Source organism: Acanthochromis polyacanthus, chromosome 7 (genome assembly GCF_021347895.1).
Source record: "Acanthochromis polyacanthus isolate Apoly-LR-REF ecotype Palm Island chromosome 7, KAUST_Apoly_ChrSc, whole genome shotgun sequence".
NCBI lineage: Eukaryota > Metazoa > Chordata > Actinopteri > Pomacentridae > Acanthochromis > Acanthochromis polyacanthus.
Genome location: NC_067119.1, coordinates 26,746,865 through 26,773,738, shown reverse-complemented (window position 1 = coordinate 26,773,738; position 26,874 = coordinate 26,746,865). Strand labels below are relative to the sequence as shown.

The window sequence follows — 26,874 nt, the reverse complement described above, 5'->3', positions numbered from 1 at the left end:
AACATTCAACACTATGGGTTTCTTTTTTCATTGGCTTTCTTACACACACACACGAGCAGAAAAAAGTAATTTAAAAGCAAGGGTGTAAGTAAGAACTTTGCAGCATTGTCCTAATTTTTCAAATTAAAGGTGTCATCTATGAATAAAGCCCGTTTTCTTAAGTGAAAAAAGCTGATGAACTTTGAGCTTGTGCTGTCTAATGTAACTGAACATGGAACTCAAATATTCAGATGGGCTTAGGGTTTAAAGAGAATGGCCCATCACTCTAAATACTCTTTTCTGTAAATGTCAAGTGGGTAAGACCTAAGCCTCTCTTCAAACCCTTCGCTCTCTATCCCGCTACACAAACAAAATGCCCAGATAATGAGGTCGGGAGAGAAAGTGTAAAGTGGAGGTGTATTGAGGGGCCTTGTAAGCTGCCCTAATCCCCCTTCACAGCATTTGTTGTGTCATTAGAGCTGTATGGGTTGTGGATCCTGTGACACTGGCCCTATTCACTCCCATAGCCCTCAGCCAGTGCACTGCAGAGGGCCAGTGTTGTGTTTGGAGCCGCTATGAGCCACCGTGGATTTCCAAAGGTGGGAGCGTCCTTAAAGACCACACAGGACCTCTACCCCCGGGGACAGAAAATGAGTTAAAATCTGTTGACAAGAGGTAAATACCGCACACACAAAAAAGACTCCAAGATTCACTCAGCAGCTTTATTTTTGTGCAAATCTCTGGTAACACAGTAGCTGAGAGACAAGAGATGAGCTTTGCAACACGCGCTCTACAATTCAGGACATGACAGAGGACCTGGCTATGTGAATAAACCAGTAATGACGTGGTATGGCATCCCATTAGTTATTATGTGGGTGAAAGCAGGTGACCAGCTGTTTTATTTCGCTATACTTGCTGAAATTGCTGGCTTTATTTAAACCAATTCATCCTTCCTTTCTAACCTATCTGTCAGCACAATAATGAATTTGAGTCTCTATTGATACATTCACCTACATTAAGGATAGTCTTGTATTTTCATAGAATCTGGTGGAGAAAAAAAACATTCTGCACTGCTGTTTTATTAATATTTTAAGCCTGGAGAAAATGATCTTCTATAGGATACAGTGCAATGGAGAGTTACAGTAAAGGTTATAGTACATATTATTATGCAATTGACATTTTTTGAAAACATAAAACACTGAAGTTATGCAGTGATATGAGAAACCGCACTTTCTCAGTGATAGTGGTCATTCAAGTTTTATTGAAAACAGGTATTTTCAGACCTTATTAATGATTTAAAAACTGAAACGAGACGGCACCATGCAGTGTGTAAGGCTGAGGTTTCCTATCAGAAGTAAGCTAAGTGTCAGGGTTAAACTATTCAAATACAAATGGAAGAGGATTTTACTCTGAATTTAATGGAATTAATGCTCCCCATTCAACAGCTGAATTACATTTTCATTCTCTTTTTAAAGAGAACGTTCCAGTTACTGAGAGCATACTTTGGCTAACTGGTTTAGGTAACATAGCGGATGCGCTGCCGCTGTTTATTGTGAATAAGTGTTTACTCTACTTGGTGCAGCTACTGTACATTCGCCTCCTGTGTATCGTACCATACAGTGCTGATACGAGGTAGTAGAGATTTATTCATTTATATCTGTAAACCATAAAACTCAGGAGAATGACTAATAAATTCATATACAGTACAGTATAATAGAACAAGCATCACAAAGTAGCGATATTGCTTTTGGCTACAGCTCTTATTGCTGGCGTGTAATGACATTAAAATGGCTCAGATGACAAAAACAGCTTTTATATTTCCCTTTGATTTGGTATTTTTCAGCTCTCAATACATGACTACTTGTTGCTTCCTACCACACTAAACCACATTTTTCATGACACCAACTGGATGCACCAATTCCATTTTGCCCAGAAAGCGAAATACTGTTAGCTAAACCCAACATGCTAATCCTTACCTACTCGATATCTCCAAGTTTCATCAAGCTATTGTACATGTTAAGACTTTTCAAGACATTTCAAATGCAAAATAAATAAAAAATAAGGCCAGTTTTGCCAGTGAAATGACAGTGCAATAACAAAAGCACACTCTGAAACAGAGTACTTAACTGCATGGCTAATTTCTCCTTAAAAATGTCTGAAAGTCAACTTATTCAAGATCTTTTATACTGAAATGATTTGCTGAAGTCATGAGAGTTACATTTAACAGGATTCAAGGTCTTTCGATGTGTCTGAATACTTCTAGTAAAGTATTTCAACACTTTTCCAGCACCTGCAGATGCCCTGAATCAGGACGTTTCACCCTGATCTTATTTGGGCTGTTCTTTGAGCTGGTGCTCCCTGAGAGCACCAGTGAAGGTTGCCGTCCACACATGCAGGGCCGTTCCGGCGGAGAGCGTGAGGAAGAAGAGGAAGGCAACTTGGAAACCAAACCAATCCACCACACCTCCGGCCAGAGCGCTGAACGTCAGCTTTCCCAGCACCTCAAGAGTCGCCAGGAAACTGTAGTGGGTCGCCTTAAGGGAGAATGAATGAATGAGAATGAGAAGTAGGATGAGGGCAAAAAGAGGAGGAGGAATGATAGGAAAAGAGATTAAAAGGACATGGTAAAGGAGAAGGAAGTGAGAGGAGAAAAGGGACAGGGGGAAAGGAGAGAGTTTGGGAAAGAAAGACGGACATTGTGAGTAAAAGGAGAGACCGGTAGATCGGAAAGTAGAGAGGGAAGAAAAGGTGACACTTCATCCTATCCTCCAGCACAACGTATCGTCTAATTGCTCTCAAGCCCTAATATAGACCAATTAGCTGCAACAGACAGAGCGGCAAGAGAAAGCCGTGATTTGAAATGTTTAACATAAATCATCAAAGTGCAAAAGAAAAGGGCAGAAGAGAAAAAACACAAAAAGACTGGAAGCCTGAAAGAGAAAGCGTGAGATCATGGCCTGAGACGATGGAAAGAGGCCAAACGAAGAAGAGTATCTGATCTCAGCCTTAAGGCTTTCAAGACAGAGTGAGAGGGAGGGAGAAAGAGAAGGACGGAGATTACCTAATCTCTCCAAACCTCCTCCCTTTGCCCTAGAGCACCACATTCAGCAGGTAACTCGGACAAAAACAGGACTCTAGTGACACCTACATCACTGAGTAAACAAATTAATTCATTAGATTTAGGAGTCTTTTCTTCATTACAACAAATGCCTTTTGCCCTACTATGAAATAAAAACTGATTCAATGTGTAAGAATTCTGGCAAAGAAATAATTCTCAGACATTTGTCATCGAAAAATTTCATGTCTTTGATCCAGAAAATGTATAAAAATACAGCAAACTTGGAAAAGTACAGGAGACTATTATACTTTCTGTTGGACACTACCGCACAAAATTTTTTTTTACAGGACTAAAAATGTGTGTCTTTATTCAGAACTAGAGCATCAAACATTAGCACAACAATTGACCAGCAGAAAATCATTATTATTATTATTTTGATAATCAATTAAATGGCTATTCTGAAAGGAAATAAAGACTAAATGTTTCTACTGTATGCTGCTTTTCCCACTGACATGGATTTGCTGCTTTTCTCTGATCAACAGCCTACTTTTTTTCATTTTGGACCAGATGAAACAAAACTATTGTCTTGCATTTGGTAGTCTAATTGATTAATCACAGAATAAAAAACAACTGGCAGATTAATCACACATTCTTCTGACATGTAAATATAAAGTAAACTTGTCATTTATAAACTGTATAGAGACAAGAGCATGCTGACAAAATTAGTACAGAAAATTTCTCAAAGGAAAACAGAGAATGAAATGGTCTGACTTTGATGAGTGTTCAGGATTTGTTGGTGAGTTTGGACAGTCTGAGCTCCGGCTGTGGTCTGCAGGCCGAGGTAGAGAGCTCTGAGAGCCTGTGTGACCACAGCTAAGTGGAGTGCCTTTATTCTGAGCAACTTGTTTAACAGATTCAGTTTCTTTCTCCTGGGGATCGTTAACAAGCACTCACACTATCAGCTTTCTGTTACTGGATAGCACTACGTTCAGTAACACACACACACACACACACACACGCACATCGAGCACAGGCAAGCTAATGCTCTCCCCTCCTGTACACACACACACACACTGATTCACACACCGACACACTGTAAAGCAAACTGTATATGTGTCATGAGAACCTCTCAAATGAACCGCCGTTCTCGTCATCACATGTTGTCATTGTGCCCTCCTGTTATTTATTTTAATTCAGTACCAGATCCTGGTACCTGTGCTGCAGCCTGCGATTTGTTCCCCGTACTTTTTTCCACGCTTTAAGACTGACAGCAATTTAAATGATAATTTGTCACCTTCAGAGATTGACTGAGTGATGTCTGAATGGCAGCGTGAACAGCGATCACCTCCAGGCAATGATGGCCCAGTTACAGCGGGGACAAAAGGAGTTATGTCAAAGAGGAGAAAACGAGAGAGGAGAGGAAAAAGTCGGAGAGGAAAAGAGAGCATTTAAGGACAACAGAATGACAAAGAAACAGAGAGAGATCGTACGAGGGACAGTGCCAGAGAGAGGAGGGGGCGATGAACAGAAACTGGGTCTGCTTATACTTTTGAGATTTTGCAGGTGGGAACAGCTGATGAGAACTGATGAGTGTAGGGGACAATAGGTGTGGCACTGTACGCCGAGGATCTCCCTCCCCGGCCTCCCTTTGACAACAACCAAAGGAAACGTCCTAACATTACAAAGTAGCACAATTAAACTGTGACAGAGGAAGAGGAAAGAAGGGAAGGAGAGCAGGCGTAAAGAAAAGAAAGATCGCGCTGTCTGTTTGTTAAGCCACAGAGGATGACCTAACACTAAAGAATGACACAATTAACACCACAAAGACGGCGACAAAATTGTTACGTAACAGCAACCTTGGTCTCCAGAATGAGCTTCTTGGCAGGAATGAGTAAAGGCCTTTTTACCTGAATGCTTTCCTCGGCCCTCTGAGTGCAATGCATCATGGTAGTGAAGGTGAGCGTGGTGATGAGACCGCCCAGGAAGTGTTGAACGCTCATGCTCAGGACCGCCATACCTGAGGGGGGGGTACACACGCGAGCGAAATGAATCAAAACGTGTCACAAAATCTACAATAAGACACACACAAAAAACAAGTAGTTCTGTTTCTAAAAGAAGGCAGAAAACTATCAGTTGTACACTGCCGTCTGCTCTGCTGCGTTTCTCACTATACAATTCTATGTAGAAGTCAAAGCACGGAGACAAAGCAGCGAGAAACGGTGAGCTGCTGAAGTGTAGCCGCCCCCCCTCCTCCACATCCCCCGTCCCCAAAACACATGTAGTGTATCCTCTGAGGGGAAGAGGCAGAGCAGTGTTAGCGGGGAAACACAGAGGAACCACAGAGCCTATCTGTCTGTGCTCCCGCTAACACTGAATTATTCACTCAAGCCGCCAGAGTTTTTGCCGAATAAGACTCTTCAGTCAGCGACACGAGGCTGGTGGAGTCACACAGACACGTCGACTGATCAGACTGGAAGAGTGGGAAGTGGAGGGTTATCATGTAATATTGAAAAATCTGAAATTGACTGTTTTTTAGGTTTGAGTTTTCCTGAAATCTTTGTTCTGGGTTTAAAATGGAGGAGGAGAGGCCTCAACTTTCAGTCGGAGACGCTTGATAGAGGAACAGACAACTCTGGCGGAGATGAATGGCGTGGATTTGAATCCCGAATGCTGTAAGACGGGCTGTGCGACACAATCAGAAGTGTCATTCAGACATTAACGACCGAATGGTTCTCTGGAGAGAGACCTCTCCTGTCTATCAAAGTTCTCCCCATCATGCACTCCTGCTCTGTATAAATACTGAACAACTGGCTCAAACGTTTGTACTGATAGGCCACTGGCTCCTGACCTTTAGTGCTCCGAGGAATATCTAAAAGCATCTCACCAGCCACGCTCACACTGTTGCTTCCAGCATGGTTGTTTCAAGATGAAGCTATAGTTAACTGTGTCCTTTCTTCACAGGATGAAAAATTGTACAAACAGTTCAATCAAATATTTCAAAGAGAAGTCTAAAAGAAAATACACCATTTTAAGTATTTTTTTTAATGCGATTGCATGAAGAACAAACCCCAAGCCCCTATTTTGGAAACCACGGCTATATTCCATTAATGAAGATCCAACAGGTTTCAGACCAACGGCTTCTATCGAGTGATTTATAGCAGTTCATTTCTATTGTAAAATCCTGCTGTACGAGTGTTACTTAACCTTAGTATCAAATTACTTACCTGCCTATCATGCCGCAAGAAATCGGCTAACATTTTCTCCTCAACCATCAGTCAGAATGAACACACCCCTTATGTTACATATATCCAGAGGCTGAACACACTAACTGTAACAGCACAATGCTACAGTGTTGCAGTCAGTCTGGTGAAGATCACCGTTTATGTTTGGTTGAGCTAGTGGTGACTCAACTCAATGTCCATTTGTTGTGAGGCTGTATTTGTGCATCTCTCAGTCACTATTGATCAAAGGGTAATTGTGGCCTAGAGCTGAGCGAGCGAGATGAAAAATTCATCAAGAAAAAATGCTCCATTTCAGTCAATATCAATAATTATGGATCACTTTTACTGACCCAGTTATCAAGGTACACTGGTAATAATTGTGATGCTAACACAACAATGAATAACACACAAATTAAACCATTCGCACACATAAAAACCTCTTCTTGGTAAGAACAAAGAAGTAAAAACTGGAGACATATGAAGTGTGACCAGGGCAAAGCTGTCGCACCGCACTAAGGTTAAAGTTTCTTGTTGCTGGCCAGGAGTGAGTATCACCAGACGGGGATGCTGCAGCGGCCTTCTTGTGAACCTGCCTTTAAGTCTGTCAGCCCTTGGAGCAGACTGAGTTCCTCAGTGGAGGTGGTGGGTTACACAGGATTGTGGGTGTTTTTAGAACACGGAGCACTTCTCTCAAGAGGAAAAACCATCATCCCCTACCTGAAGTCTCCACCAGAGGCAGGAGGTTGTTTCCCTTTGCAGATTTGCTGTGTTTAGTATGTTTGGTTTCTTTCACCACCTTATGTACAGCGCCCTCCATAATTATTGGCACCCCTAGTTAAGATGTGTTGAAAGCCTTAAAATAAATTCAATTTTTATTGCAGAAGCATACTCTCACATAGAAAATTGTAGAAAAAATGTATTATAGGAGAAGATTAGGTGTTGTTTTGTTGGCAAAAGGGGGTTGTACAAAGTATTAACATCAGGGGTGCTAATAATTGTGGCACACATGATTTGATGTTAAAGAATTATTTATTAATGTGTGATTTTTTTCCCCACTGAATAAATGCACTTGAATTAAAGGTTGGGTTTTCCTTTTTTTCATTGTAGTCCTATATTATTTAGGAAAAAAATGAATTTATTAGAAGCTAAACAACGTATCTTAACCAGGGGTGCCAATAATTATGGAGGGCGCTGTAGCTTTCAAACAAGAGCCATACAAATTGCAACTGAGTTGATTAAACTGTAAATACAAGCACAGAAAAATTAATCAGTGTGTCAGCATGTTCTTCCAAAACAATCTGCTTATCCACAAAAACTCACATTTTACTTCTGACAGAAAGCAATGTGTAGCTGCATGTTGATAAAAGCATGTTTGGTGTGTTTGTCCAGGAAGTAGAAGGTCAGATGAGGACTGTATGTGTCAGGATCAGGATCTGGAACATCCAAATATGTCATTTTACAGAAGTCAATAAGCAACATGTGGTACTTACACAGAGAACAAATGAAGATTTAAGGCATATTATCTACCATCTCTGCATTAAATGCCTTAAAGTAAATAGACCAATGTTATATATGTAGCTGACTTGTGTACTTTCATTATCCGAAAGGTTCCACACAACATTCAAACACAAAGAAATTCATAAATTTTATTCAGCCAACTAGTGTCTTTCATTTTAATTGCCTGTCAATGGTGTCATATCCTCTTTACCTGCTGTAGCAGAGAAACCGTGGTAAACACACGGATGCAGAGGAAAGAAGATGAACTAGCAAACTACACAGATAGCCACTCTGTTGTCTTTTTATTCCACTGTTGTAATTGCTCAGTCATGACTGATCACTGTTTCTTTATTCTCATTGTTTCAACCACAAATGAAAGCCCTTGTTTCACTTAATGATCACATTAATCACTTATTAATTAATTTTTTTATATATACTTCACTCCTGAAAGAGCAAATTTAGGTTCAGCCAGACAAATAAGGCCCTTAATGCTGCAGCAGACATGGTAAGGCCCCCAACAATGACAACTTGGTGATGCTGGGGCTTGAACTCCCAACTTTCTGAGCAGTAGACTAAAGCTGAAACTACTGAGTTGCCTCTACATAACTACGTCATTGACTCATCTATTGGTCACTTAGCAATTAAAAAGTTATCTAACGTTATTTGCAATTATTTCAATAGAACGATGTGTGACGTGAACGTAATGTGAAGAAAACTCTCATGCATTATCTTGTCTGTGAACACGATTTCTGTTTAAGTCACGTCATTTAGATTTTGATCAGCAACGGTGGTGATGGCAGCAACTCCCATGATTCCACAGTACTAGACTACCTCATTAAATTATGTCTTTTGTTAGTGTTTTGATTGAGAGACACAAATAATGTTCATTTAAGAGGGTCACCCCAACTTCTTTTTGGAGTATTTCAACACTTGTAAAGTGGTTTTGGTTATGTGTAAGGCACCAACCTACACCAACAAACTGTAATATGTGTAGAAGTGGAAACTTGTCATGTCAAATTAAATTGTGTTGCAACTGAATCTGCGACTGCCACTTTATTTTGCGACTGTGTTTCTGTTTGTTCCTCACCTTTCATGAGCGGCGATGGTTCCAGTACAGTGAGCAGAGAACTCTGGAAGACCATGCTGATGGTTCGCAGAACAAACACGCGTCGCATCAGAGCCCCGATGCTGAGGAAAGACCGACAAACAAGCCAAGCATCAGAGGCATGTTCACCTTCAACTTTTGAGTACGAGTGTATCGATGAACAGTGTGATACGTGATGACAGCGACTCCAGGCTAGTGTCATTAAATTTGGAGACATTCGGTATTTCTTTTCAAGTCACACACAATTAAACACACACTCATGCATGCGCACACACAATTACATGCGTGCACGTGCATAAGTAAACAAGTCCCCAGACACTAATTGATTCCCTGTTAGTGCAAGAAAATCATCCCCCTGTGGGTTTGGTACATGACGTAATCAATAACCTAAGGAGATCCCCAGCATGAAGAAGATAATTAATCACTGTTAACATACATACAAACACACGCACACAGACACAAACACATACACAGACGCACTCACACTGTTGTGTGACATCAGGGATTAACAATGCCAATCACTCAGAGGATGCCTGCCACTCAAAGGACTATGTGTGTGTTTGTTTATGCTTTTTTTGCATGTAATTATTTATGTGTAAAAAAGGTTGTGAGGAAGAAGGAGCCTGTCACACAAAGCAGAATATCTGATTTATTTGGATGCGTGTGCTGAGCGAAACCAACTTATTAAAAATATTTTCAAAGCATTATTCAAGGTGAATAGTACACGGACCCAAGCTGTAAAACGAAACCCTCACAGATTTTACTCACATCACAACAGGAGTGCTTGAATGTGAGTCTTCATGAGGGCTCAAAATGGTATTAAAACGAGGAATGGGACACGCTATAGGACAGTAAATGTTGGTTTAAAACTTACTGCCATTAAAAAAAATGTGACATTGGAATCATATTTCAAGTTTGATTAGTGTAGTCTGACTAGCTGCTTAGTTGATCACTCCCTGTTTTTTTGATATTACGCTGCCTGTGCAGTTTAACAAACAACCAAAAGTCAGGAAAGTTACGAACATATGTAAATCTTGTGCAGAGGCTTTACTCAAAACACAAACAGCCTAAAGATAAACTTCCTAGCGAGTTTCCTGCACCATCCATGCTTGGTTTGTGGACAATTTCAGAGGGACAGGGCAACCGCACTTATTTGTCACCAGTTTCATAATGAACTATGAGCAAGTCACTCAGAAAAGTCTGTAGATATGTAGACTGACTCACAGAAAGGGTGCTTGTGTGTGCAGTTTTACAGCCCTACATCATTATGCACTGAGCAGGCTCAAAAGAGATTGTGATTGAGCAATGGTCAGTTCACCAGCAGTAGATTATCTGTGAATCCTAGTTGACTCTGGTTATAATTTGTGTAAGATGGTCAGTGCAGAGGGGTGTGTTGCCTGGAACAGCTCAGCCTTCATCAAGGCTGTAAAATTAAGAAATTTAACCAAGGAGGCTGAACTGTTCTGCAAATTCTGCTTTCTAAGGAAGATGCAGTGGCAGGCTGAGGGGCACACTAGTTTTCATAATGCTATGGAGTTATGAGGAGGGGCCATGCTCAGTTTGTCTCTAGTGGGTCACTGAGCCATGCTTTCTGGCCGCCCAATAAAGCCTGTTTTCACAGCTTTCAGAAATGATTTTTTTTGACAGGTATAATGTATTTGGAAACAAATCTCTGAATTTCCTTTCCGTAGACTTTAATCGCTTTGTGAACAAGACACCCAAAAGCAATAAAAGACGCCCTTCAGCTTCCTCGAGTCCAAGGTGATGTCACAAAATCTATTTATTTCACTTTTGTTATTTCTGTACAAAACATTCCCCTCTCCCTTCCGCCACCCTTCTCTGTGTCTTTACCTCACCCCTCTCTCTCCCATCCACTCAGCCTTTCCTTACCTCTCCACTGGAAAACCAATCCCGCATCATTCACATGCTAAAGACATTCTTCTCTCTGCTGCTCCTTTACCTCCCTTCTCAATGACAGCCTTTCATATCACACAGTCTCAAGAGATGCTGAGGAGGATGTGTGTGTGTGTGTGTGTGTGTGTGTGTGTGTGTGTGTGTGTGTGTGTGTGTGTGTGTGTGTGTGTGTGTGTGTGTGTGTGAGAAAGAGAACCTGCCTGGCTGCCACCTCACACGGGCCAGGCCCAGATAAGAATAGCCCTGTTCTCAGGTTGCCAGTGGCGGTTGTAAAGGGGGTCACTCACTGACCACTCAGCCGTTTCTGATGGTAGGAAGGATAAACCTTCCAACTGAGCTTTTAGAGGTGGGACAACAGCCTACTGGACAGCCCTTCCTCTGTGTGCGAGTCAATGTGGGGGTGATAGGACGAGGCAAGGCAGAAGAAGTGTTCACCTGGCACAACAACCAAAAATGTAAACTTGAACAGACATCTGTAACGCTATGCATTCAACTAAATTACTTTATTTCATTACTTTTCATTTGCAAATGAAATTCTAAAAACTGTCTGCACCATTCTTACTTTTAGTATTTTTGACCAAGTGAATGAGGCCAAATTTTAATCCTTCACAATTATCTCAGACAATACAAATTGGATTTTAGTAAGTTCATGAATCACAGTTGACAGTCTTATTCATCAGCTTTAATATTAAACTCAGCAGCCAAACAGAGGTGCTTCACTTACAAGTTTAATAAGCTGTCATAAACTGCGTGTTTCAGATTACTGCATCCTGTGTGGGTTTAAATAATAGTCTAATTTAAACATTTTTAGGGGAAGATAATTCAGGAATGTACTGTTCTCACATGTTCTGTTCCAAAACAGAGAAACATTAACTCACACTGAGTACCAATACAAAACCAGAGCTGTTCTCTTTTTCCATCATAAAATCTCTGAACCTGATGGTATCATGTGTATTTTACCTGATCTACTGGCAAGGATGCTGATCCACAATATCACATCAGAATGATCCACTATCCTGCGATTTTTCACAAAATATTTTCTGTATTTACAGATTTGGTATTTTATTTGTCTGTGTTTGAACATTTTGCTGTCCTTATAAGCTACAGTGTCCTTTATGGGTAAGATGGAGATGGAGGGTGAAAGATCAAAAGCCGAAGCATGATAATGACTTCTTTTGAAAGCGAGTTCCCATCACCAAAATTCTGCCTTTGGAGGCTTCCTCTGTGTAACTAACTAATAAGCACAAAACATCTACTGCATCCTGATCACTTGATGGAACTTGATGTACGTTAATGGCAAAAAAAAAAAAAGTGCAGTAATGTATGGACTGTGAGCTCACACACTATCCTCCATAAAGGCATTGTTGTTATTTATAGTTCTCATGACATCACACTGGCCATAGGCAGTGCTGGGCTATAATGTGATCCTAGTGGAAGCAGACGGAAAACCTTATGCAACGATGGTCAGGCAAAAATGGCACAATGTCAATGTGCTGAAGGGAAAAGGATGAAAATGTTGCACATATTTATATTAGTAAGGCAAGAATTACTAATTTAAAACTCGACTTACAAATCACTGCCTATAGAAATGTCTTTGTCTATTTTTAGAAGAGCTGCAGTTATTCCAGAGGAGGTTATTACTTTAAGCAGTAATATCACAGATCCTTTTCAAATCTTGAATACTTTATATGCATTAGTCTAAAAATGAGTTTACATTTGAACCATCACTTGCCTGTAAAGCACTAACCTGTACTGATAAATAACATTCAAGCTATTGACTGATGAATTCATACATATTAGAAATAATAATTTTAATCTAAAGTGACTACATTTTTGAAAAAAAGGTCAAAAAGGTCTTCATATCCAATGAGCATAATAAACAATATTTGATATGCTTCACAGCTACTGTAATACAGTGATCAGAATCATCTCAGTATCTGTCTGTAAATCTGACAATTAAATTCACTTGGGTGCCTACTGTCTCTGCGATCAAACCCTGAGAGGTGTGTGTGTGTTTCTGTTTTGCGTATGTGTGTGCACACGAGCGTGCATCATGGATTTGCTTCTCATGCTGTTCTTACACCACACACCACACAGGGGGTCCCTGAGCTCTCAAACAAGGCAATGTTTGCTTAAATTACTGTGCACATGCAGTCATACAGACAGAAAGACACACACACACACACAACTTGAATAATGGGCACAGAGTAACAAGGGAGGACAAAGGTAAAGGAGGAATCTGCATGAAAATGGAGTAAATGTGCACAAAAAGATTGGGGGAAAAAAAGAGGAACAAGGTGAGGAAGAGGATGATAACATCTGATTCGATATGAGCACAGCATGTGAGGCAGTAAGATCAATGTTTACGTGGTGCAGTGGACTGTACCTTTTCACTCTTGTCTCATATTTCTCATTGAAAACGCACAAGCAGCCTCACAGAGAGCCTCTATCCTGCAACATTTTAACCCTTGATTGCTACATATCTTCTTTCAGTTCTGCTTGTTTTCAGTTACTTCAGTTTGTGTGGCAGGGATCTTTTTTTTCCTCCTGGCAGCATGATGCAAACGTTGTTTTTTACGTTTCAACCTGACTTGTTTCCAACTGTACTGTGATGATTCTACCTATAAGTGATCACGTTCATTGTTAATATTAGATTATAAATGATTAGTTGATTTATTAATAGGCAGACAAACATTTTTGCTAATCAGTCAATCCTGTGAGTCAGGTTTGATAAAAAAAAAAAAAAGGCCAAAGTTACCTGCTTCCAGCTTCTGAAATGTGAGCATTTGTATGTTTTTGTAATCTTCTATGAGAGTAAACTGTTGGTTGGAAAAAAAAAAAAAAACAAGATATTTGAAGTTGTCTTTTTGGATTCAGGGAAACTAAATGACTGGTTGATTTATGAAGGGACTGGCAGACTAATCAGTTCCAGCCTTTGTGAAAATTAGACAACTTCATGTTCGATGACGATGGCTACCTGAACTGAGCGAGCAGCAGGCCTCCCAGAGACGACCCGCAGATGGAGAAGCCCATGGCAATAACACCGTTCCAAAAGCCGAGCTCCCTGGCAGTCATGTGATGATCCAACAGGAAAAGAGGAAACATGGTGACTGCACCCTGCTCACCTGTTTACACATTGAAAGGAGACAGAGATGGACAAAGAGGAAACAGCAGAGGAAGGGGAGGAAGAGAGACGGAAGCAGGAGAAAGACCAGAATGAGTCACATATACTGAAGACAGAATTAAGATCTGCAGGGTGAAACACAACCAGTAAACAGTGTATTATGTACTGTATGTGTCTGACTAAGCGTTACTATTTTTCACCTACAGTAAATATGTGAGACACCTCCTGAATACACATGCCTATTCCAATCACAGTCAAATACGAAGGAGGTGTTGTATCAAACTGTTTTGCCTGCACGAATGAACAACACGGTTTTCCTGAGATGACGACTGCAGAATCAAATGCGGCACACACCGACATGTGGCGCACCTAGGCCTATTCCTGGAAAGTGTCAATAATAGATGCCTGACAAGAAAAAGAATACCCTCAGTCACTTTATCAAACGGGGGCCTAGCACTTTTCCTAAAGCACAAAAAGGAAAACACAACAAAAACACAAAAACTTCCGCAGATGAAACAGACCTCACAAAGACCTTTCAGTCAAAATAAAAAGTTTCTGTCAGACAGTAAGACTTTCTCTGTGTGGTGTTGAGTGTGGGGGTAATGTTCTGCTGAACATTACAGTAAAATATTCAGTGGTGCCGAGTATACGCCATTATTATATTAATGGAGACTGACTTCAGAAAGACAGTGGGACCAAGGAGCTGCGTGAGTGACAGCTTGGCTCCCAGACTGCTGTCAAAGACGACGCAACACAACCGACGATTCACTCACTCAGTCAGCCAGGAGACAAACAAAAATAGAGAAAGAGGAAAAAAGGCAGATGAAACAGACTGATATAAAAAAAAATAATAAGAGAAAGCTGAGAAGCTCCCAGTGATAGGAAGTGCAGCAGCAGAGTTAGAGTGTCACCGCTGTAACAGTGGTGTGACAACCCAGCAGAAACGTGGGGAAGGAAATGTGGATTCTCTGCGTCAAAAACACTCGTCTCGTACTGCTGTCACTCTTGTTTCACTGTTGGTAATTTACACGCAGTTAATACAGCCGGGAGCGACTATGTTCAAGTTTGTCATGTCAATTAATTTAGCCAATCAGATAGACATCTCTTTAAAACATATCTACCTGTCTGACAGCCACATGAGGTTTTTTTTTTCTTTTAGATAAAGAAAAGAGAACCACGATCCACCACTACAGCAAATCTACACAGTATGCAGTCTGCATAAAGGCAGGGAAACAAGCTAAACTGATCAAATTACCAATATCAAAACTTATTCATATTGCACAAATGGACAGAATCACACATAAATGAAAAGAGAGCAATAGAAAGACAAATAATTGGGCGCACCAGAAGCAGAATTTGAGGATAAATGGAAATAATCAAGGGAAAATCATTATACACTAATGTATTATCAAAAATCTATTATTACACTAATCAATCTTAAACTCTTTGGTTTAATATTAAAGCTCCTTCAATCAGCAGTCAGGCAGAGAATAAATCGCCTCTGTAGTTTTTCAAGCAAATGAAGCAAACAGTTTCACCTTTGCAAATGTCTGGATCTGATGCTTTAATTTACTAAACGGGACAGTAAACTGAATATCTTTGGCTTTTTGATTGATGATCTTATAAAACTAGTCATCTGAATATGTCACATTTGCCTCAGGGGAATCAAAATGGGCACTTTCCACCATTTTTTATGTTCTATAGTCAAAGCAAATAATGAATTAACTGAGAATAATCTGCAGATTTGTCATTACGGAAAATAATTGCTAGCTGCAGATTTGAGATCATATTGTTGAACTCTAAAATAATGAGCACGCTAAAATAAATAAAGATGATAATGATGCACTGGTTTCATTTGCCACTAATCGAATTTACTGCACTGCACCTCTGAGGAAAAAAGAGCAAATTTATGTGCAAATAAAGTGATGGCGTACCCTTGAAACAGAGCCACTGGGGTAAAAAGGAAAGTGTTTGTAATGATCGTCAGTATCTGGTTGGATGCTTTCATTGGTGAATGCGATTTGTAATGTAATTCTATTTGAAAATGCCTCATTTTCAGTGACCGGCCCTGGTTTGACAAACTAGATGATTCTGATGTCAGATGTTAATTCCCATATCTGCTCAGTGGGTGCTGCACTGATCTCTGTGCATTATTCACATTTTAATCTCTGTCATCTTCTGTGCTGAAGTGTTTTGAGCTGCATCAACTGTGCGGTAGCTATAGTAGTCATAATAAAGTAAACACTGGCAGCATCAGTACCCATGATGCCAGGGTTGTTTACCCATGGTTCTGCGCTCCCGTGCCTGTCTGTCTGTTGTTGAGCTCAAAGCTCAGAGCTTTCACAGTCCTGCCTTCAACTAATTATTTCTTTAAAGTGTGTGTGTGTGGGGGGGGGGGGGATGGGAGTAGGGCATGCAGACAAACACAACCACGCTGATTATTCCTTTCTATAAATATTCTCAAAGCAACAATTGTCCATTTCAGCAGGGATTTCATTAGACATCCGCAAAGATTAAACAGCGTGGAGGGGAAGGAGGAAAGACTGGAACAAGAGTGAAGGGGGGAGAGGGTAAAAAAGACGAGGGGGAGAAAGAGAGAAAAGTGAAGGACTAAGACGAAGCGATAACAAGAAAAACAAAGAAATAAAGAGAAGGTAACGAGAAACAGCAGTGGGTTTAAAAGGGCAGGCAAAGCAGAAAAAAACGAGACGTAGCGCAGGAAATGACAATCATAAAATCATAAATAAAAGCGATGCGAGTGAAACATGACTGGAGAGATGGGACAGCAGCAGGGATGGAGAGAGCTAAAGACAGAGGAAGAGGAGGAGGGGCAGATGAACAGAGACATTGTTAGGAGGTTAGCGAAGAGGAAACAGAGGAGGCATGGCAGGCTCAAAGAAGCCCTGTGTTTACAGACAGCGCAGAAAGACAAAACAATTTAACATTAAGAGGGAAAGTGACAGAAAGAAGGGAGGTGGGGTTGTTTTATGTATCCCAGTTATTTAAAGGTGCTTGATGGCAACATCAATCACCGATAGACTTGGAAGCAAGTGTAGCAGGTCCCAAACACCCTGACACGTTGACAGCGAGAGGAACAAAATGATTTAGCACTACAGGCACGGAAAAGATATATTCTGGATCGACTGGTTACACATAAAGAAGCTGTCGCTGAAGTCATAGTTAGCGGCCAGACCTCAAAATACACATTTCCAACAATGCTACAAAAACGGTAACATGGCACATTTGGTTCAGAATTGGTAGAATTTATGGCACAACTGTTGAAAAGAATGGGAATAATTTATGCAGTTGCACTCAATAGAGTAGCTATTGGCTTTCCATCCAGTATGAGACATTGATTTTGTTTTTAGTGCCTTTATTGTGTATTTCTGATTATATTTGTTTTACTGTTTTTATTGTATTGTATTGCCTTGTACTGGGTGTACAGCACTTTGTTTCAACTGTGGTTGTTCAATATAAATAAAGTTGGATTGGATTGGCTAGCTACACATCGTATTTCTGTGCATTAACACACAAATTGGGAAACATTTGAGTCAAAATCTGATAACAGCTGCGATGTTCACAACCACAAAGATCTGATGAGACCCAATAACATTTGACTTCTGATTAATAACTAAGGGTGTTTTCTACTAATTAATTGGTGTTGCTGCTCAGGACTTTAAACTTACAGATAAACTGTTTACATTTTCAGGGGCTTTTAGTGGATCAAAGTGGGGTTCTTAATTATTCTAGTTACTAAAACTCCTTTGATCTATCATTTATTAACTGATATATTAGCAGCGAATTTAAAGAAACTGGTTTTGATGTACAGTAAATAGATAGAAAAGAAAATATGTGTGTTAACAGTGCAAATACACCCAAGATACACAATTTTTACGACTGCATGTGGCTTAATAAGATCGAACCACTAACTGTATGACCAAGAGAATCTCTCATCTTGACCAGATTCACGGGTTTCACCGTAAGTTTAGCAATTATACAATGGCTTTTAAATATTCTGCACACATTCATGAATCTTTTATGCACAGCGATCAAATGAGATGTATATATTTTATTATATAAAATATAAATGAGATTTATATATTTTATTATATAAATGTGTGTGTAAAAGCAGAAGGAAGGGGCTGGGTGGTTGCATGAAGGAGGATCACAGAAGGATAAAGGTGAAATGAGGGTGAGAGGTCGACCAGGACAGTGGGCTGAAAAACCTGACGTCTGTGCCGCAGCTCAGACTAAAGAGCTGCCGGAGCAGGAGAGATCACCGAGGACACACGGTCACCCTGCAGAACATCATCACTCCCCGCAGAGAGCTTGGGTAAACAGAGACACGTTCATACATAGTCCGTTTATTGAGCACAGCATAAATAAGGAGGCCTACGTGCACACACACGCATACACTTTTCACTTCCTTGGGTTCCCTGAGGACAAAAGGGTAAACAGAGCACTGTATTTACACAATTACACAATATCCAATGCATATTACTCTACTGACACAACCACACCGGGAGTCCCCGTAGATGTCAGGGAGTTCTCTGCAGCCCTTGGCGCTCATGAACCCGAGAAAATCCAACCTCTAAGTAGGAAGAAGCAAAACAACCAACACCTCCCCACCCAACCCAAACCTGCAAGGTCACTGGGTTCATTTTTTTTCGGTCTATTTTCTGACAAATTATACAATATTACTGTCCATTCAGGAACAAACACATGATTCCTTTAGTATTTTTACAAACATAAGATGACTATTATAATTATTAGCACAAGATGCTGATTTTTGATTATTAAGATAGATTAATCAACTTTAATTGGCTCATTATGTGTGATTTATTTGGTAACAATACAGGGCTGGGCCTTTAAACATCTAGAATGATTATGTACTCTCTATGTAGTAGTGTGGATAAATGTGTTTTTTCCTATTTCCACTGTGCCCTTCGTCTCTCTCAGGGCACCATGTGGTGGTTGTTCATTAATTCATCCCCTCCTTCGGCCTCCCTCCCTGCAGTCCTTCTTTTCCTCTCTGGAAAATACCCCCACACTCTGTCCTCAACTTTTTCTGTAAAACTACTCGCTAAAATTCTTGTAGTCTAGTACATGAATCCTGCAATAAATCACACCTTTCAAAGATTATAATGTTCAGTTTCTGTTCAAACTGCTGAGGTGTTGATTATACATTTCTGAAGCCGTAGCAGACGTAGCTCTTGAGCTGCATCGCCTCTGATATTTAGCTTTCTACATTTATATAGTTTGTTTAGCAATTAATCATTATAGCTGTCTACTCAGAGGAAAAGGTTAAAAGGGAGTGCTGGAACAAAGCTTCCCTTTTTCTGCTCATCCATCCATCCCTCCACACACCTGGTCACTTCCCCAGAGAAAGTCACCATCAGGGTCCACCTCTTCTCACCATCATTCACATCTCTTGTCAAACATGTGGGGTTTACTGACTCTCTACTTTAAAAAACAACAACACTTCCCTGATGTGGGCATCACTGCATCACAGGCCTGCAGCTGAGTAGCTACTTGAAATAAGAATTTAAAAATAACTGAGGATAATAAGGGCTGTCATCGTAGCTGTAATTGCTCTGTGTTTGAGGAACTTCACACTCACAAATAGAAGAAAGCAGGAGTTTTTCTCAAATCACAGAGTTCTCAAAATGCATCCGGACTCCACACTTAAATAATTTATGAATTGCCCTGCATTAGACAGCTCAACGACCACACAAAGAGAGTTTACATTAAAGAAAGGTGTGCTACCTTTCTATAAAACAGAAGCATACTTGTCAAGCAAAACAACAAAGAGTTGTTTGTTAGGGTTTAAATGATAAATGATTGAAAGGTAAAGGTCACAGTTAAAATGTTTTAGTATTTAGTTTGTCATCCTTTAGCTTACTGCGCTGCTTGTTAATGTCTGGACATTTAACCAGTTTCCTTGAAAACTGTGGTGAAATCTATCCATGCTTCCACCCAAAAAGCTCTCAGTTTACACACACTAGAGGATTATTGAATTCATACGGTTTTATGTCTCAGTGGGATTCAGGTAAGCGCTCTGGAAGGGCTCCTCCAAATGTTTTTTTCTCTCCTGTGCAAAATTTCAACAGGCATCCGATATGTTTTGGATCAAATTCCTGAAGTCCAATTCTGATGCATGAATGAACTGATTTAAGTTGCCATACAACATTCCTAATTCAAGATTCTATCAATAAACTTATATTCACCTACAACACTGCAAGAAGAAAAGCTTCAGATTTTGACACTCGTAGGCTTTGACCTCCATGCTTCCCACTGTGCCCTTCATGCAGGCTGGCTGAAAATCTTCCCCTGGCTTTCTCCGCACAAACTTTGTACCATTAGATCCATGTTAGTTAACACAACGCACGTCTCCGAAAGCCGCTGTCCTTCAGTGCATGTTCTTTTAAATTTAATCCCAGCTGGCTTATTCTTGGAGTTTTTGAATAGTTTCTGCTGTATCACTCTCCCTTTGTACCCATACTCTTTGATCTTATCTTGAATCTTCTCTGAAGGAATCTGGTAATTCTCATTTTTTTCCTTGATTCTACAATTACGCAGTCCAGTCTGCTGCTGGTCTATCTGATTTTGCATGCGTGCCCTCTGTTCGCGGTCACAAGTATTGCATTTTGGACGATCCAACCAACAGTGAAGGAAGGAAGGTTAAGTTTCAACCTTTTCTCGGCGCTCACTTCATTTGTCGTTGCCATTTTTTGCAGTTTCTTTTAACTAACGAGCTCCAAAGGGCTTTATACAGAATTTATTAAGTCAATTTTGCCTTCACACAAGTTCACACAGGTGCTCCTTGCAGGTTCCTATCTCTGGATCAAATACCACTAATATTTTATGAAATAACCTTCGGAACCCCGTTAAAGTTTGCCGATAGTTTAACTGGCTAAATATGTTTTGGGGATACTGTATGGCAACAGGATATTGAAATGTCTGTATCCAACATTTCAGCTTACTTCAACTCTAAACCTCCGTTGTTTGCCTCTTTCCTGGCCTTTTTCCCACTTTCTCTCTGCCTACTTCCCTCCCTCCCTCACTCCCCCACCTCACGCCCTCCATCCGTCCCCTCGGGTCTACCCAGACAGTTCTCCCATCATGCCTGTGGCCTCAGATGGCACCAGGGTCACAGTTCAGACACGAGGCTCCCGATGATTGGCCACAGTGTTGGACGCAGCGCAAACTCATAGTTCATTAGGGTTAGATGAGGGAGATGGGCTGTCTGTGTGTGTGTGTGTGTGTGTGTGTGTGTGTGTGTGTGTGTGTGTGTGTGTGTGTGTGTGTGTGTGTGTGCGTGTGCGAGAAGCGGGGGTTCAGACAGCCAGATTACCGGTCTCACACAAACATACCCACATACCCCTTGAACAAAAACAATACTGTCTCACAAAGGCAATTACGCCGGCACATCCAGGCCTGATCGAAAATATTACACAACCTGTTTTGTTTTTTTTACTGCAAAGGTGGGAAACATTTAAATTGCTACAACAGGAAATGTTAAGTGACGAGACTGATAATGTATCTACAGAGCTCCATCATGGGACTGAAAATACTAAGAGTAATTACTGTTGTAATCATGAACATCAGCCAACAGTGTGTGTGTGTTCGTCTGTGCTCATGTGACAGGGAGAGTGTTTGGTAGGGGGGGGGGTGCTCCCTAGACAGATTAGGGGGTCCAGCCAGCCTTCATATTTTGTCTAGTAGTGTCGTCTGCTGGGGCTTATCCGATTACTGAGCCACCCTTAACACTCTCTCAAAAACACACACACACATACACACACAATTTAAAAACAAAGGCATATACATTGATGCACATACACAAGTTAAGACTATGCAAATGCGAGGAGACAATTATATTCTCACCACCTACGTACACATAAACACACATCAGCAGGATGCGCCGTCTTTCATTTCAGTTTCTGAACGTCACAGACACAAAGACACTCTAATCCTTACATAATCCCCTTCTGCTACCAAACACCAAACTCTGGTCATATCAACTCTCTCTCCCACACACACACACAAGCTCGACTATTTCAAAACTACTTTAAAATTTTTTGCTTCTTATTGGAACGAACCCATTCAAAACTGTGTGTGATGCATTCAAACTAACATTGTATTCTTTTCCAGCTGCCTTAAGTCTGGACTTGTCTAACTGTGACAGCAAAAACAACTACTTTATCTGCTCTAAGTTTGTATTTCCCAGAGTGCCAACAGGAACTGCTAAAACATGTTAAAATGCCTTGCAATGGTTGCTTTCCAAACTTCTACAGTACGCTCATTCAATCCTAATATGAACACCAACAGAGACATCTAGTGGTGATTTCTGAACCCTACATGAGATGGCAACACAAACTGGAGAAGTTCAGAAGGGTCAGTGTCAGGAAATATGACTCGTCATTGCTTCTGAGTAGGTACTTTTTCAGGTAAGCTTGCAAATATGAGAAAAAAAATAACAAGGTGAAAAATTGAGGGTTGCCAAAATTGAGGGCTAATTTCTAGGTAGATAACTCCAGTCTCTCTATTGTGAGGATGTTCTGCTTTTCTTTGTTTTTTATCTGTTAACTAAATATCTTTAAGACTTTTGTTTGGGCAAAACATATGATGGATAGCTCAGCTTAAACAACAAATTAATCAATAAGGAAAACAAAGCATAGTTTAATCCTGAAGGTTTCAGTCAAAACACACCGCTCGACCAAAAAAAAAAGTTGCACATTCTAATATTTTGTTAAACTGCTTTTAGCTTTGAGTATGGCACTCAGTTGCTGTGATATTGTTTCCATAAGCTTCTGCAATGTCACAGCATTTATTTTTGTCCAGAAATGTATTCATTTTCCACCAAGATCTTGTGTTGATGATGGGAGAGTCGGACCACTGCGCCAAGTATTCTCCAGAACATCCCAAAGATTCTCAGTGGGGCTGAGGTCTGGACTCTGTGGAGGCCAATCCATGAGTGAAAATGACGTCTCATGCTCCCTGATTCACTCATTCTCAATGTGAGCCCCATGAATCCTGGTATCATCATTTTGGAACATGCCCATGCCATCAGTAAAGAAAAACTCCACTGATGGACAGACCTGCTCATTCAGTATATTCAGGTAGTCAGCTGACCTCATTCCTTGGGAACATAATGTTGCTGAACCTGACCAACCCCAGATCATAACCCTAACCCCCACAGGTTTGTAGGCACTAGACATGATGAGTTCATCACTTCATCCGCCTTTCTTCTTACTCTGATGCACCCATCACTTTAGAACAGAGTAAATCTGGACTCACCAGACCGCATGACCAACCACATTGGTTCTTGAAGATGATGGTTCTCCACTATCCTTCAGGTTTTAATAATGCATTGGACAGTTCTGAACCCGATTTTAGTAGTTTCAGAAAACCTCCTCAGTTGTTTTCTTTGTAAATAATTTGACCCTTCTGACTAACATCCTTTCCACAACCACAGGATGTGTCTTCCAACATGGTTGTTTAAGAAATGAGAAGCTCCTCACTGCATCAGCTAGGGTTAAATGGGTTGTTGCAGCTGAAACATATTCATCACTACATTAATTATACAATGGAAAGCTCTTACCTATTTGCTTAGTTAAATCTAGGTGGCAACTTTTTTTTTTTTTTGGCCAGGCAGTATATCAGTCTAACTTTTTGAGCTTGGTGGCAAAGACGTATAAAGGACAATGAATAATATCCTTGTCACCAGTATTTGTTTAATTTATGAATCTATTCATTTAAATTTCAACATGTGCCTAATCAGACTTACCCAGTTTGTACGTGAGCACATACAGGACTGTCCAAGGTGTGCCGGGCACTGCCAGCAGCTTCCTCCACACCCTCCATGGCCTTACAGCATCGGCTCCCTGCCCTCCCTTCCTGGTGCCATCTGCCTGCTGGCCCTTCATAGTCTCATCATCCAGCACAGGGGCCCCCCACACAAACAGAGCCACGCCTGCATACACAAACGTCAGCAGCATAAACATCCAGCTCCATCCAGCCACGTCAATCACAGCCAGGAGTCCACCTCCAGCAAACACTGACCCGGCTTTGTAGCCCACAACTTGGGCCGTGTTGCCAAGCCCCAGCTCCCCACGTCCTTTCAACAGCCCCACTGCAGCACCGTCCACAGCAATATCCTGCACAGAAGCCAGGGAGTTCATGGCCAACAGGGTCCCAGCTACTCCCCAGATGTGTGCCTCTGGAGCCAGGGCAGCACTGGAGAGGCATGTCAGCGCCAAACCAGACACTGTCCCCACCAGCCAGCGGCGCTTGGTACCGATTCGGTCCACCAAAGGGGCCCAGAGAACTTTGAGCACCCAGGGGAAGTAGAGTATCTTGGTGAAACCGATGCGGGTGAGAGAGTGTCCAGCTCCACGCAGGTAGACAGGCAGCAGGGAAGACTGGAGACCATAGGGGATGCCCTGGACAAAGTACAGCAGGCCTAAGAAAACTAGTTTGTCATTCATGATCTATCTGCAAAAGTAGCCCTCTGGTTGAGCTGACACTGCAGTGGTCCATGGGTCAGGTCATTGTCATTATTCAGATTAAAAGGAGAGTAGTTCGAGCGGCCCAGAGGAGCTGACTGACCTGAAATAAAAGACAGAGTGAGACAAGCAGGGTTATTTATGATGAACTTAGAATCTTGTTGTGTAAGATACTGAGTGTCTAAATACTTCCACTGCTCCTGCCTGCAGCCTTAAAAGGCTTCTGCAGTTTTACTGCCTCTCTGCCAAGCTCAGTTACTACTAACCTGCTAGCGAAGGCCCCCTCAAAGTCAAACGACTTCTGTTCATAAACACGTTAAACATTATTGCTACCACTTGTGCTTTTAACATTTACTCTCTATTAAAACACAAGCACGACTTTGCATCGCTGAAATTTTGCAGCAGGTACAACAGTCAAGTTTGTTGCCAAACTGACTGCTACAATCGTTAGCATGCTAGCAGGCTGTCCGGCTAAACGTAGTTAACGAACAGCTTTAAAGCACATTCACACCAAATGTCAGCATTAGATTTGGGCTTTGCATGCAGATTTAAAGTAATACAGAATGGCTGCCTATCTGCTGTGAGAGGAATGTAAACACATACGAAGAAGAAAGTTGGTTAGCCTAGCATTGGCTAACCGGTGAGGGTGCTCCGCTTGTTTATAGTTATGGTCCGGGTGAGCTATGAGGTTGCCAGGTTCTGTGGTAGCAATCCCCCTTCTGCGGATGGCAACCTGAGAATGGTTCGTGAACATTACCAATTCAAGATGTAAAAGCATGCTTTTTGTTTATAATATTTTACTATTAGTTATTAGTGTTTTTAGTATCATTACTATTATCGTTATATGTTTTATTTACCAACTTGGCAGCACTGGATCTGTTTGTCACACTAAAATGTGGCCTACAATATCTGTATTCACTCTTTTTGCATTTGACCCATTGGTTACTCCAGTATGTACACACGTGGACAAAATTGTTGGTACCCCTCAGTTAAAGAAGGAAAAACCCACAATTCTCACTGAAATCACTTGAAACTCACAAAAGTAACAATAAATAAAAATTTATTGAAAATTAAATAATCAAAATCAGCCATCCCTTTTGAATTGTTGATTAACAATTATTTAAAAAAAACAAACTAATGAAATAGGGCTGGACAAAAATGATGGTACCCATAACTTAATATTTTGTTGCACAACCTTTTGAGACAATCACTGCAATTAAACGATTTCTGTATTTGTCAATGAGCGTTCTGCAGCTGTCAACAGGTATTTTGGCCCACTCCTCATGAGCAAACAGCTCCAGTTGTCTCAGGTTTGATGGGTGTCTTCTCCAAATGGCATGTTTCAGCTCCTTCCACATATGTTCAATGGGATTCAGATCTGGGCTCATAGAAGGCCACTTTAGAATAGTCCAACGCTTTTCTCTCAGCCATTCTTGGGTGTTTTTGGCTGTGTGTTTTGGATCGTTGTCCTGTTGGAAGACCCATGACCTGCGACTGAGACCAAGCTTTCTGACACGAGGCAGCACATTTCTCTCCAGAATGCCTTGATAGTCTTCAGATTTCATCGTACCTTGCACACTTTCAAGACACCCTGTGCCAGATGCAGCAAAGCAGCCCCAAAACATTACTGAGCCTCCTCCATGTTTCACCGTAGGGACAGTGTTCTTTTCTTCGTATGCTTGGTTTTTGAGTCTATGAACATAGAGTTGATGTGCCTTACCAAAAAGCTCCAGTTTGGTCTCATCTGTCCAAAGGACATTCTCCCAGAAGCTTTGTGGCTTGTCAACATGCATTTTTGCAAATTCCAGTCTCGCTTTTTTATGAGTTTTTTTTCAGCAGTGGTGTCCTCCTTGGTCGTCTCCCATGAAGTCCACTTTGGCTCAAACAACGACGAATGGTGCGATCTGACACTGATGTACCTTGGAGTTCACCTTTAATTTCTTTGGAGGTTGCTCTGGGCTCTTTGGATACAATTCCAACGATCCGTCTCTTCAATTTGTCATCAATTTTCCTCTTGCGGCCACGTCCAGGGAGGTTGGCTACTGTCCCGTGGGTCTTGAACTTCTGAATAATATGAGCCACTGTTGTCACAGGAACTTCAAGCTGTTTAGAGATGGTCTTATAGCCTTTACCTTTAAGATGTTTGTCTATAATTTTTTTTCGGATGTCCTGGGACAATTCTCTCCTTCACTTTCTGTTGTCCATGTTCAGTGTGGTACACACCTTTTCACCAAACAGCAGGGTGACTACTTGTCTCCCTTTAAATAGGCAGACTGACTGATTATGAGTTTGGAAACACCTGTGATGTCAATTAAATGACACACCTGAGTTAATCATGTCACTCTGGTCAAATAGTTTTCAATCTTTTATAGAGGTACCATCATTTTTGTCCAGGCCTGTTTCATTAGTTTGTTTTTTAAAATAATTATGTTAATCAACAATTCAAAAGTAATGGCTGTTTTTGATTATTT

General features: G+C 41.0%; 1 protein-coding gene across 1 annotated transcript; it reads right to left on the bottom strand.

Annotated features, from left to right (window-relative positions):
• Positions 1-687: 687 nt before the first annotated feature.
• mfsd3 (major facilitator superfamily domain containing 3) lies at positions 688-25,131 on the bottom strand. Its single transcript, XM_022202656.2, has 6 exons — positions 25,007-25,131; positions 23,686-24,506; positions 13,752-13,899; positions 8,843-8,943; positions 4,945-5,054; positions 688-2,513 (listed from the first exon to the last, which is right to left on the bottom strand). Exons 2-6 carry the CDS (start codon positions 24,383-24,385, stop codon positions 2,307-2,309), a joined length of 1,266 nt encoding a protein of 421 aa, XP_022058348.1. The 5' UTR covers positions 24,386-24,506; positions 25,007-25,131; the 3' UTR covers positions 688-2,306.
• Positions 25,132-26,874: the final 1,743 nt, after the last annotated feature.